The sequence below is a fragment of the Pocillopora verrucosa genome, chromosome 6 (assembly GCF_036669915.1).
Source record: "Pocillopora verrucosa isolate sample1 chromosome 6, ASM3666991v2, whole genome shotgun sequence".
In the NCBI taxonomy this organism is placed as follows: Eukaryota; Metazoa; Cnidaria; class Anthozoa; order Scleractinia; family Pocilloporidae; genus Pocillopora; species Pocillopora verrucosa.
In genome coordinates this window covers 10852348-10866346 of record NC_089317.1, presented here as the reverse complement: position 1 = coordinate 10866346, position 13999 = coordinate 10852348, and the positions used below count along the sequence as shown (strand labels likewise).

At 37.6% G+C, this 13999-nt stretch overlaps 2 protein-coding genes across 2 annotated transcripts in view; one reads left to right on the top strand and one right to left on the bottom strand.

Moving 5' to 3' along the window:
* Positions 1-5891: 5891 nt before the first annotated feature.
* LOC136281856 (uncharacterized) lies at positions 5892-8360 on the bottom strand. The gene is made up of 3 exons (XM_066168895.1): positions 8289-8360; positions 6515-6626; positions 5892-6421 (listed from the first exon to the last, which is right to left on the bottom strand). Exons 1-3 carry the CDS (start codon positions 8358-8360, stop codon positions 5892-5894), a joined length of 714 nt encoding a protein of 237 aa, XP_066024992.1.
* A 7-nt stretch (positions 8361-8367) lies between these two features.
* Positions 8368-13999, top strand: part of LOC131795391 (fibroblast growth factor receptor 2-like) — a 30084-nt gene continuing 24452 nt past the window's right edge. Inside the window, exons 1-3 of the mRNA XM_066168350.1 lie at positions 8368-8425; positions 8678-9067; positions 12119-12388. Of these exons, the coding sequence (XP_066024447.1) occupies positions 8368-8425; positions 8678-9067; positions 12119-12388 (718 nt within the window). The remainder of the gene's footprint in view (positions 8426-8677; positions 9068-12118; positions 12389-13999) is intronic.

Genomic DNA, 13999 nt, shown 5'->3' with positions numbered 1-13999 from the left:
CTCCTTTTCTCTCATGCATTCCAAAAGAGCAGAGATATAGGCTATCAAGTCCTTCATTTTGTGTCACTCCCGACTCCCCTGAGTAGGACTTTGTCATTTTTGCGGTCACGTGACCACGCGAGCAATCTTGTTGTATTCGCCATGTGCTTTCAAGTGCCAGATTTATTTTGTTGTTAAATACGGAGTTTACAGAGCTTATTTCGTTTATTTTAAACCGAGAGGCCATACAGTTCGGTAAGTGGACATTTGTGGACATTTGTAAACGTTTTGAAGAACATATAAGACATTGGACATTTATATTTTTTGCAGAAAACCACTCGCATCGCCTTTATGTAAACAAGGAACGTGTCGATTGTGAGTTTTCACTGTGTGCCTCGGATTGTGCAACTGTGTTATATTTTTGTGGTCCGTGGCCGTACGGACTTTGAACATTTGGAGATATTTGTGAATAAACCAGTACGTTACTGACATTTTGGCTTTCCTCTACAGAAACAAGAATTTATAGGCTCTCTTATTGTGTTGGTAAGCTAAACCCTTATTTTAAAGCAAATTACATTTTCATTCCAAGAATATATGTAGTAACTGGTTGAGGGAAAGAATGTGATGTTGACTTTCTAAGTCATTGCACAGATCCATAGTTTTCAATCAAGTAATGTGAACACTGCCTATTTCATCTAATTATTCAAACATTATGCTTGAGCTATCATGTCTACCTTTACTCAGAAACTTTTTAACTTTGGGAAAACAATGTACAGTTTGTAAACTCTTGCTGTTGGCCCAGGAAACAACTGAGTTTTAGTCTAGATTTAATGTAACATGGAAAATTACTCCCTGCTTTACTGAAATACTTTCAGAGAACTTATGCATTTGTCTGACTATTAAAAAAAAAAACCTGTGTTTACTATGAGTCCTTCAAAGTTTATCAGAATCAGCAAAAAATTTTTGACCATTAAGTTTGGGTGGCTTTTAGAACTAATAAAAATACTATTCTTTACATTTTCTTTGGAGGGGAACAGAGGGGCGGGTTGTTTTGATTATGCTACTTCATGTCTGAAATTTAAATAGCAATTAAATACTAAGCTCATCCTATATTTAATATGTAGATGACTTTCATAATAATTTTTCCACAAAAGCAAAACTACTTGCCAAACTGCTACAATAGAAAAAACTTTGATTCCCATCAGTCTTAAAATACAGTGCAACAGTTGAGATATAGCACTATACTGTTCCCAAAACAGACAGAAACATTAAACAGATAATTGTATTAAAAAAATTTTGGATTTTCATAGCTTCTTCAATGTAAATTTGCTGCAAAGGCATTAGCTTTCATTGAGCAATCAGTCATGTTAAATTACTCACAAATTCAGTGAAAAAAAGTAGTTTAAGCAATAATACATGAAGCAGGAAAGGTACAAAACGCAACATTACCATATCAAATATTTTCTAACTAACTCTGTCTTAAATTTGACTCATTTTAGCACCAAGGTCACATACTTTACCCTTTTACTCCCAAGATCTCATTTGTAATTCTCCTTACTTTCTACTATACAATTCCTACGCAGTTAATTTGGAGAATTTGGTATTGGATCAACTGTGCTAATCCCCAATTGATATTTTCATTTATTCTCATCACTTGTCTGCTTGATACTACATTGGTATTGTAATGAGAAATTATGTTTTGGTCACTTATGGGAGTCAAAGAGTTAAATCATTGGTAAATGAAATAGCTGAACTGAACTTCAAATCATGACACATCTTTCGAACCAATTTACAGGTCAATGTTAGCATTTATTCAGAATAACAGTACTTGCAAGGTACTCAATTTTTGCTATTGCAACAGTCTTTATTTTCATAATATAGATGTCCTCACTGGTATAACTTTGATGAAGTGAGCGTTGATTTAACTGTAAACCAAAAAAGGTCTGAAGTTGTATCCCTGAAAAAAATTAAAGATTACCATAGTTCCCAAAAGTGATTTAAACGTAAGTTCTCCCTGTAATATCTAAACGTTATCCAGCAAACAGGTCATGAGAATACGTACTCAAACTTATCAGGTGGAAGACATTATCTTTAATCTAACACCAAATTCTTGTAACGTATTTACAAGGAAATATGCAGCTACTAGAGGGGAGAATTGACGATCAGATCATGGGAGATAAAAGATTAACTGTCAGGTTGTTTATAGTATTCATAATCAATTGTCCCTGATCTTGTTTTCCATCAGAGACAACCACCTTGCAGCTACCAGTATTTTTTATATAAATGGTTTGAACCCAGAAGTTGATCATATATTCTGATCATCCTTGTGAAAGAGGTACCAAAAAGAACTGTTTGCAATAGAAGTGACCGGTGCTTCAACAGCTTGAGCAGAAATCTTAATCAGGGTAAAGACAACTTGAGGTCAACACTTGACTCTGCTGTTGACTTTTACCCAAGTTGTTAGGATATTGTTTCTACCATTGACAGCATTCCTTTGGAGAATACTCTCAACTAACTGATAAAGGATTATAAGATCAATCTTTTAGTTATCTTTCCCAAACATTTCCCAAGTACCCTTTAATTTAACCCTTTGACCAGCATATAATTTCTCCTTATAATATCACACCTGATTCAAACATTAAGGTCACAAGAATAAAAGAAATGAACACCACCTGAGATGCTTTCGATTATGAAACATTTCCTCCTTGCCAGCACCTCAGGAAATGTATCAAGAACAGTATAGAGAATATCCATATTGATGTTAGGGTGGAAAGGGTTAATAATGGCATACGAAGGAACCAAAGAACCTCGTGAGAGCTGACATTACCTTAACAATCCAAAGCTCAAGAACACACCAATTCAAAATTATCAGTAGCTATCAAAACTAAAAATGTTTAGGACTAAAAGCTTTAACTATAAATTGCACTCAATCTGCAATCCCATGTATCGTATTTTGTTTACATTTTCCAATAGTTTGCATTCAGTTTGATAACGTTTGGTTTAAAGTGGTAAAAATCTTTCAGTTGTTACGTTAACCTTGTTAGTTACAGTTCAAAGATTTACCCGAAAATTTTACTCTTTTTACTCATTTTCTGAAGTCCTACTAAATAAAGACATAGACTTCAAACTTGCTGTCCAGACTAAGGCTTTTTTTTTGCAAACAAGTAATTTGTGAAATCGCCGGATATTTCATGAAGTTAACGATATCATCTTTAAGGACTATCAATCCGAGACTGGATAGCGCTGACAATGAATCACCCTTTCTTTTCATAAGAACGTCTAAGTTTGAAACTGAGACTGAACGTTCTTATTCATTTTTTTCTACCGTTCTTAACATTTTCTTAAAAGTTGTGTGGTAAAGTATTTCAATAAATTTATTCGGACGTGAGTAAATTGTCCTCTTAGATCACGGTTTTACATTTCCTTCACCTTCATTGACTTACTTCATACTTCTTACTTACTTCATACTTCTCACACACAAACACAAAAAAAGAGAAAAATAAAGACATTCTTAACTGACTCTCAGTCTGAGTATGTTCTTAGTATGTTCTTAAAATTTTTATTAATCTCAGTCTGAACGTTCTCATAAAAAAGGATTTCATAAAGAAAGAGTTCAAGTCGTTTGTAAGCAAAACAAACGACGCCAGTCTTCAATGGTCAGTGATTTATCTGGTGCGTGTATCGTTCGAACATCCTGAGCCTTAAGTTGATTTGTAGATGTACTTGGTACATATTGGCCAATATTGCTTAAATTAAAATCCAACCTGAAAAATTGCTTAGCCTCTCTTATAAGCCTCTTATATATTTCATTCTTACCGGCCACTCCGGAGGGAGGACTTATCGGAGATGGGAGCTCACTCTAAGACGCTTCAGCAAGCTTTTTGCAGATTATAGGTTAGTTGATACTATTTGTTTTATTGGGCTATCAAGAAGGTATGTTTATTCCATTCTCATCTGAAACACCCACTTTACAAATAGAGAAGCCTTGACTGTGCTCTGTTCTGTTGTAAAGCCGTCTCGTGTTTTTCCCCACTTCTTAACAACATTAACTCAGCTTTTAAACTAAAGAGAAACTTGGTCGATGTTTGTAATTGATTTCTGTGATGAAAAAATTAAATCCAGGTATTATCTCAAGTTTTATTAAAGACATCCACATTATATGCAGTTGCAACATCAGGAGCCCATCACTTGGAGCCTTCAACTGCCCTGTATTTTTGTCACGGCGTTTTCACAGACAAGTCTATTTTTAGTTTGAATTTACCGCGAACTAGGACTCCCCACGAGAGCACATCGACCAATCAAGATTAGCGCCTGGTTAATTTCTAACTTCGCTCGTTAATATATCGAAAGAAAAACAGCAGAGAGATGCAAGGCTTCTTGCGATAGTTCGAGTGCAGATTCGTGTGAACAAAGGCGACCCAAGCTCACGTCTCGATAAAAAGCAAACGATTAATTCATGAAAGCGTCACGTGTTGTGCGACTCGGTGTTCACTTACAGGAGGAACCGTTGATAATTTGAACATGTTATGGGTAACGAAATATGGTCGATTTCCGACGATAAATATTTCGAAATATGACCATTTTACACGTTAAATCAATAGAATTTACTCACATCTTTTGTGTCCGTTGTAGTTTCTGGCGTTCTCTGCCGTTTTAAGCTTGCTTTGCTTTCACTGTTATACAACGGTCGTAATCGAAGTGCGCAGCCTTGACTTCGTCTTACAACAGGAATAACAGTGAGCTAGGAACGCTTGTGGTGTGAATATTTTGAAAATACCTCGGGAAGCAGCAGTTCCGAGGAATAAACAATTTTTTGCAAAACCTCCGATCATCTCTTACAAAAAGGAAAAATTCCTTAAAGACATGCTTGTGAGAGCAAAGATATAATTTGAAGGCGATAATGCGACGCGACCACAAAAAGCTACAGAGCGAGTCTGTGCCAGTGTGTCTCTACCTTTATTACCACGAAGATCAAAGACATCAAAAGTTAAACGTAGGTCAGCAAAGGACGGAAAAGACCGGAAAACAGTGCCACGGTTTATGATCTTTATTTACCTTGAAAGATTGGTATCTTTCTAGGTCAAAGAGCGTTCACTTATCACGGAAATCTAATTAGTAGGTCTTGTAAATCACGCTTCACACGCTGGTTAAATAGCAAATCACGCATCTCGTTGTGATGTCTGGTTCACGTCACGTGGATAATTTGGGTTTAATCACACGTCACCTACATATTTTGGGGCCATCACGCGTCACGCAAAAACCCTTTGCCACCTCTGGATAAGCTAGGATGAAACTGTATAGGGAAGTTGTGACGCCTACAGCTTCCTCAAACATTTCAACCCTGAATTTCTCCGCCCAACTTCGCTTAAATTACGAGTAGAGTAGATAGTTTATTCTGATTAAAATCGCAGCCAAAAGCTTAATTAGATTAATCGTTACAATAATAAAATCTGATAAAAGTATGAGAAAAGTATAAGAAAAATGTACACAGATTAACTACAATTACTATATATGAATGTATTCATGAGTCTCTTCGTCTTAGCCAGAGGAAAATTAAATTTCCTCTTTCGTCTCAAATTGAGTTCACAGTTGTTCTGAGGAGGCAGGTGGTTATACAGTTTATGGTCTGAGTTACAGGTGATGGAATCAAAAAGCTTAGTTGTGATAGACTGCCTGCGTTGGGAGAGCGTCTTCAAGTTGGCTTGATTTAATGCGTCGCTATATGGAACAAACGGAAAAATAATTCGCATGGCACGTTTCTGTAGCTATTCTAACTCAACAGATAAATATGCAGGAAGCGCGTTGTGAAACACCGGGCATGCGTATTCCATTACTGGGCGGATACAAGTCCTGCAAAAGATTAGCAGATCTTTTGTGGAAATATTCGCTCTCTTCAGTTGTTTAAGAAAATATCATCGAGTTGCAACTTTTTTACTTATTTCAGCAACATGACAGTTCAACCGAAGGTCGGAGGAAATGTTTAGCCCCAACAACTTAACATTAGACACTACCTCTATTGCTTTCCTGTTGATAACAATTGGAGCAAAGTCCGCGGCTGATTTAGCGAACGAAATCCGCAGTTCCTTACATTTCGATTCATTTAGCTGGAGCTTATTTTGATTAGACTTAGCAATCAGTTCCTCCACATCAGATTGAATACGACTGCCTTCTTTCTTGTGAACACATTCTGCAATAGTTGTGTCATCCACGTATTTCCACAGATTCGTATTGCTGGCGTTGGTGTCGTCGATCATAAGAATAAACAGCCACGGCCCGAGCTTGGTTCCGTGAGGCACCCCTGCCGGTACATTCCTCCATTCGGACAGGCAATCTTCTCCCAACTTGACTCTCTGCGTACGATCAGTAGGGAAGTCGATGATCCAAAACGATACGCCAACCGGTATGTCCAAGGCGAGCAGTTTCCCAGCGGGAAGCGCGTGGTCTATGAAGTCAAAAGCCTTCCGGTAATCGAATAAGACGACCCTAACGGTGGATCCTGTACCGTCTGTGTGTTTGGCTCAGGAGTGCACCATACTGATTAATGCATGTGTTGTAGAAGATTTTGGGATAGCCCCAAATTGGTTGTCTCCAATTTCCTTGACAATTGACGGTCGCAAGTATTCCACAACAACAAACTCCTCTGCCACCTTAGAGAGAATAAGGGAATAACATGACTTTTTGAGGGAATATTGTTTATTTGCGCCCGCGTAGTGTCATTTGCGGCCCGAGCGCAAATGACACCACAAGGGCGCAAATAAACAATATTCCCGAAAAAAGTCATGGCATTATCATTATTATCACTAAACAAGGCCAAATGATATCAAGAATGCGAGTTTTAATAATACAAGCTAAGTGAATGACGAATTCAAAGTCACTTCAAATCATCATGTAGGTGTTGATTGAACAAGCTATTAAAGAATCAACTCAGTCCAGTGAACTTATTGAAAATTACCGAAAAAATGCTTAAAATCGTCTATAAATAATAGGCATATCACAAAGTTAACCTTAAAAATATCCATGCTGCAAATCCATCGGATGATGAAGCAAGAACCAATCAGCTGTAGGGCTGATAATGCATTAGCAGCCCGCTGTCAGTCTTTTGCGGCCCGCTGAGCGTGTGTTTTGAAGAGGCCGATTTTCTATTTGGCCGCCTATATTGATAATAATGGACGTTAACGAGATGGGACGCACGTGTTTATTTACGTCTTTAATTGGTTTCTGCTTTGGGATCGGCACGTTATCAGCAGATTTCCAAGAAGGTGGTAAACGTGGTAACCTAATTGAATATTGGCCGAGCTATTTAGGAAACTAAACGAATAAATAGAACCAATGCAATAAAATGAAGTGACTTCCTCAATTTAAACTGATCGTAGTCATTTCCTCTCTAAGAGGATATTTAAGATAGTAGCGTGCTCTCATTGGTCGGTAGGTGTGTTTAGATAAGCCTAGTGACAGAGTGGTGAAGTTACACCTTATGTGTTTATGATTATATTTGAGAAATATTTTCGAAAAGGAATAATTTGCTTTTTCCGAGTCAACTTAACTTCATCAAAACACTCTCGTTGGGAGTTCGCAGGTGTTGCCTCGCTAAAAACTCGGTTATCCGCGTTCCAGACGATGATCAACGAGAAACTAAATATAGAGTCTGTACTATACCCCCCCCCCCCCCCCCCCCCCCCCCATATGGGCAGATTTTGCTGAAACGGCCTCAATACTTCTTAAGAAAAAATAAAGCAAATCGCCTCGAGCTCTTTTGATATCTCTGGCTCTGCCCCCAGAACAACCCTAAATGATTCTATTTTTCGGGAGGGGGAGAGGGAGAAATCGAAAGAAGCGGGAAGTGTTCGAAATATTTCTGCGCTAGCAGGCCACAAGAGAGGGTTCCTCAACTCAATACCAAATTTTTCACAAAAGTACATGTTTCCACTATTTTCTCGAATTCGTTTGAATTAAAAGACTTCAAAATATTCTTGGTTGTTTGCAAAACAGCTGATCACAATGGTGTGTTTTCATTTTTTAAAATTGGCCATTTTAGATATATTAAAATTCGAACATGGCTCCGAGGCTAAAGGTAATTAAACAAAATAAATGAATTTTTCATCCCCCGACCTCGATGTGAGCTATGTTTGAATTTTAATATATTCCAATCCGATATCCAAGGAATCCAGAGTTGTTACTTCTTTCCATTCTAGATTTTGCTTAGACACCCCAAGACCAATCAGAATCTCCTTCTAAAAAGCCATCATTATTTGATAGCCAATTGTTTCTCGTGTTAGTTCAACAGAATATCGACAGGAAGTTGCACCGACCTCCTTGCTTAATGTGGCGATGATGCCTTTATCGGGTTTACTAATGTACTCATTTTGGGGAAACCAGGACATTTCTGAAATGATTAGTCATTTGAAATTTATCTTTGTTTGGATTTTTCTTATACCCCAACCAACAGGCAATGCATTTATCTGGGATTTTGTACTGCAATTTTTAGTGTTTACCTTCTTTCATATCAGAACTCGGTAGTGTCATCTTATGATGCACTTAATTTAGATGATATTTTATATTGACAACAGCAGATTGTGGTGCCTTTTTGAACGTATACGGTGTTTTAATTCAAAATTAAAGGGAAGCTGTTCTCTTTTTTTATAAAATCGAAAGCATGAATTGTTGTAATTTAACTGCGATCTAAAATATTCTCCTTCAGATGGCGGAAGTGTCACATGGTATGAACCTTCTCCAGTTAGGACAACATCAAATACAGCTGAAGTGCTCTCCCCTGGCATTGTACAGGTTTATGAAGGATCTTCTGCCACACTGAACTGGAACTTCAGTCTGTCATTAGGTCTAGGTATTGGCTTTTTCATAAAATTCAACACCGATGTTATAGTCAGCTTTAGAGCAGATGGTTCAGCAGCGGTTCCTATTAAAGCTGAATTTCAGAAACGGTTCAGCGTAAGCGCGACTCCACAAAGTGCTTCTCTGTCAATCTCTCCCGTCACTATTGCTGACGATAAGTCTAATGGAGAATTTAGCTGTGAGTTAAGTGATGCCAACTCCGATGCTTGGAAACGAGCAATTCAGATGCAAGTCATAGGTAAGCTTGAAAGTGTTGCAGACTTTAAGAAAGGCTTACCCTAACTGTAGTATACTGTTATCTGGGTCTTGATTAAGTGCAGTTTGAACTTCGAAAATTTTAGTTCTTAGTGAAAAAAAAAACTTCTACATCCCTTTTAACAAATTCATTTAGAATCAAAGACCTCAAGTGCCGATAAAGTTTTAAGAGACCAAAATGTTTTTAGACGTTAGACAAGGTTTGTTTTTAATGGTATACCGAACTTTTAGTACAATGATGCAATCACGTGTATGTGTCTTACATACTACTTGAGGTCCCATTTGAATCAAACACCCAAAGTGCAGAAAATAAAAGGCTCAAAATTGGGATGGTCCTTGAAATAAGTGAAAAAATTTAACTACAGCATTAATGGATAAAGATAACCCAAACTTCCTTCACATTCTGCTCACCTCAGTTAAATCATATGTAATTGTGATAAGAGTGTGATCACAATGTGATCTTGGTTTGCAATCACTCCTCTTCATCAGAGGGAAGGAACAATTAGATGGATTTCAACAGTGTAAAGGATATTTATACCAAGTAATGGTTGCAGCTAGGACTGCTAAATTGATGGTGTGTCAAAGCAACAACGAACTTGACTATTTCCATCAGATTTTCCAACCCTTAAAATATAGAGCTATCTGTTAGTAGTACATTTGCCTACATCCAAGAGTGATTTGATTTGGTAAACCTCACATAAATAACATTGTGAAAAAATATTCAACCTGAAGAGAAATCAAGCAATTAATTTTTAAAGGGTTCAAGGTAAATTCAAATCCAAAGAGATGTTGATTACTATATGCTGGGAACATGAATGAAAGTGATCTTCGCAGTGATGTGCACTACTTAGGCAGTAGTGAAAATAAGGCCTGAAAAAAAAATTCAGGCCTGTACGGGATTTGAACCCATGACCTCTGCGATACCGGTGCAGCACTCTACCAACTGAGCTAACAAGCCAACTGGGAGCTAGTCATGATGGTGGTTCTAAATAAACCCGTGAAGTGATGAATAGACGGTTAAGAATATATGAAGGTCATATATTTGAACTGCGGATAAAGACAATATATGACCTTCATATATTCTTAACCGTCTATATGCTGGGAAACTTGCATGTGAAATTGCAGACAAAAGTCTTTTTAAACTCAGTGTATATTAAGTTTATCAGAAAGATCTTAATTTACCATCTTAGTAAGCACAGGGTGCAATTATCTTTGGAAAGCTAGTTTGCTAACTTAAGAGGATGTCTCCTCAAGTAAATAAATCAATCATAAAATCCTACTGCTCCAATGAAATCTCACACAATTTCAAACACTTTTACTGTCAATTGTTTCTGGTTTTTCTTTGAAGTGTGCTCTTCAAAATTTTACTGATGTGTGTTACATCTGAGGCCATTATGGTAGATAAATTATCAAAATTAGAAATCTCTCACAAAGTTTTTTGGTTGGTATTGTGAGAGTCTTTGGGTCTTCTCTAATTTCAAGACTTTTAAGTTTTCAATATACCCCAATAATATGTTTAAAGAAGACACACTTGCATAAAATCTACATTGTGCAATGACTGGCAAAATTCTTAGCATGCTCCACTAAGTTTTGAGTTTTTCCCATAACCCTCTCCCATTTGAATGTTGCCTGGTGTTACAAAATGGTCACCAATTTCAGGCAACATTTTTGTGGGGGGAAGGTATCGTATTTCTTCACCTGTAAGCTGACCTCGACTATAAGCCAAGACCCAAAAAGTTGGAGACCTTCCAACAGACTCAGGGAGCAAAATTGGTGGACAGAAATACGTTCTTGTCATATCAGTTTTAAAGAATGTCACGTAAAGAGCACTGCAGTCACAGAATTTACGGTCATTTCGCATAACATTAAATTTGCACCTGTTTTTGAATCCCAAACCCTCGGCTATAAGCCAAACCCCGTTTCTTGTTAAAATATCTCCCAAACATTTGTGTCGAATACTGAAAAATTGCTCGGATATAGGTGAAGAAATACGGTAGGTCTTGCATTACTAACTTATTAGAGACAAATCACAGTGTAGGTGTTTCTTTTGCTCTAAAGTTTTGCACAGATACAATAGTACACTTTTGGGTGACCACATATCAAGTTATCTTTCAGTATGCCAATAGATACACAAAAGTATCCAAGGGAGTCCTAGGAGACTCTCTGGTAGATAGTTTCCTGCAAAACCATAATTTGCAGAAACTTATCCACGTGACAGACCATGGTTCAATTCCATTAGACAGTGTTTTGATTTCAAGTTTATAGTGGCTTGAACTAATGCGGCAGCAGTACCTCTTGATAATCACTGGTGCAAGCAATCAGGGAAGATTGCTTAAACCACAACCTTTCTCCATTTCAGAAAGATTTTTTGCCATTCCTCTTGGGATTCCTTTAATTTCTTGCTCTTACACCTAATCCCCTGGCTCATTTTCAAAGACTATTTTCCATTTAATCTCTACCCATTCAAATCATATACTTTAATATGCAGAGGTATAGCAAACATTACTATATGCAACTGAAACTATGAGATGCTTCCAGGATTAAAATCAAGAACCATGATGTTTTGCTGCCAGAAACATTGTGAGAATCATTTATGGTGACACATTATAATTGGCTATATTCACACTTTGGTGGGTTAAAGAAATTGTTTTTTTAAATTTAATTGTTTTTGTAAATAGCTCCCGTTAATATAAACTTCTTCAGTTATTATTTCTTGGAAACTGCAGTTAAAATAATAATTCTTTGTTTAAGCCGAGAAAGAATTCAGAAAAATTTAGTAGCCCTTTAGAGGTGCACCAAATTTGTTAAGGCAGGTATATGAAAGCACATACATGTATAATGGATTATAATCCAGGGACTGTTCTTGTATAATTTGCACAAACATAGCACATGTGAATTTCATTTGCATTTTCAAGGTTTGCAAAGAATGTTTAAAAATCATGTATTATAACTTTTGCTTGTTGCTTATATGTGTACATGCCATTCAATTAATATTATCCTTGAAGTTTACTTGTGATTGTTTGATTTCTCTTAGTTCCAATAAATATCACTGGGATTAGAGGTGAACCAAGTGTTTTTGAAGGTGATAATTTGCATTTAACCTGTGAAGCATTGAGTCGACTAAAACCAAACATCACCTGGACCAAAAAGAAGCCTGGGAACCAAGGAAATTCTGGCGTGGTGCAAGAAGGAAAAGTGCTGAAGATAACAAACATCAACAGGACTGATGCAGGAGAATATAACTGTTCAGCATACAATGGCTTTGGTAAACCAGAGAACCGAACAGTTTATGTGAATATTACTTGTGAGTTATGCATTGAAAAAAACATTGGCTTATGTTTAACTGAGATGCACTTTCCACATATTTTAGAACTGTGTTGTAATGTATTGTGTTGTCAACTACTTTTATTGATGTCTGGCTTAAAGTAATTCCATGCAGGGCTCCAAACTCAATTTTTCAAAAAAATAAGAAATACCATCAAAAACTTTTGGAATAAAAATGCTGATGAAAACATAGTTATGTTTATGTTGCTTGGAAATTGTAAGTAGTTTCTATTGTATGGAGCTTTTCCTGAGTTGCATCTATGGAATGAAAGTACCTTACATTTCACTATCATATGGTTACATATGAAATGGATGTGTCAGAAACGTTAACTTCAGAATAAGTCATTGATAAGTCGTTCATAGACTGATAAATGTTTCCCCTTTTTCCCATCTTTTTTTGTAATCTGTTAATTGCCAATTGGTAACTTTTGTTGAAATTTTAGTTGCCAAATATATTTTTCACTCTCTCTGGGGACCAAAATGGCCGTAGCTTGAAGCACTGCAATGTTCCATGAGGTGTTCACCCACCCCTATAAATGTAAACTCCTCTTAAAATTAAGGTTAGATGTGGTTTTAGGAGACTTTAAATGGTCGACTGCTAGTTTGCAAATATGCTGATTTGAAAATCTTTAACAGTTCAGTTCAACATATCTGGCAAGGGGTCTTCGGACCATGGCTCTGTTCACTGGAATCCGCTTTCAATGAACCAACTAAACCCGCTGTGCGTTGAAAAGAAAAGGATCCCGATGCGTCGCTTTCCTCAGTCGGCAAAAAGCGCTTTTGGGAGGTGGGCGTGTTCACACCGTTGGTTCAGTGATTTAGAAGTAGACGGTGACTCACCATCAGTTGACTCTCTCACTGACTCATTTACTAAGGATCTTTCATCAGCCAGCGATATCTACTTTCCGTCCAAATACGTGAAGATTCATCCAATGGACAAGCCTTGGATGTCACCTGAGATTAAGGCTCTCATATTAGAGCGCCAACGCGCCTATCTAAATGGCCCGGAGGAGAAATGGCGTCGCCTTAGAAATAAGGTCAGAGAGGTTATCACCCGCCGGAAATGCGAGTTCTATAAAAACAAAGTTAATAACCTCAAGAGCACTGACCCGAGGAAATGGTGGAGTATGGTGAATAAGCTTGCAGGGAAGGCTAGCAGCCCTAACGAACTCAGTTATACTGACGAGGAAGGCAGAATTATCTCTGGCGCGACTCTCGCAACACGCCTTAATGAGTTTTTTGTATCTGTAATATCTGACATTAAGCCACTTGATACAAGTGCACTGCCCTGCTACTTACCATCCCCTCAACCGCCCGTAATCGAGACACAAAGGGTCTACAAAAAGCTACTTGCCATCAGCGCCTTTAAGGCCCCTGGGCCTGATGGGATTCCGACTCGTATTTGGAAAGAATATGCTGCTGAGCTCGCTGAGCCGATCACGCGAATATTCAACACCTCTATTGCATCAGGCTCCTTCCCTACTGCATGGAAAGACTCTAATGTCACACCGGTTCCCAAGGTTACGCCCATAACCGGTAGGGAAGATTTAAGACCTATCTCCCTAACTGCAATCGTCTCTAAAGTCCTGGA

Bases quoted from the DNA above. Each gene is read 5' to 3' on its own strand.
- LOC136281856 (XM_066168895.1), bottom strand. From the start codon at position 8,360: ATGTCCTGGTTTCCCCAAAATGAGTACATTAGTAAACCCGATAAAGGC. The intron at 6,627-8,288 runs GTCGGTGCAACT...ATTCTCTCTAAG, and splicing joins TCGCCACATTAAGCAAGGAG to GTGGCAGAGGAGTTTGTTGT. The intron at 6,422-6,514 runs GTATGGTGCACT...TTGACTTCATAG, and splicing joins TACAACACATGCATTAATCA to ACCACGCGCTTCCCGCTGGG.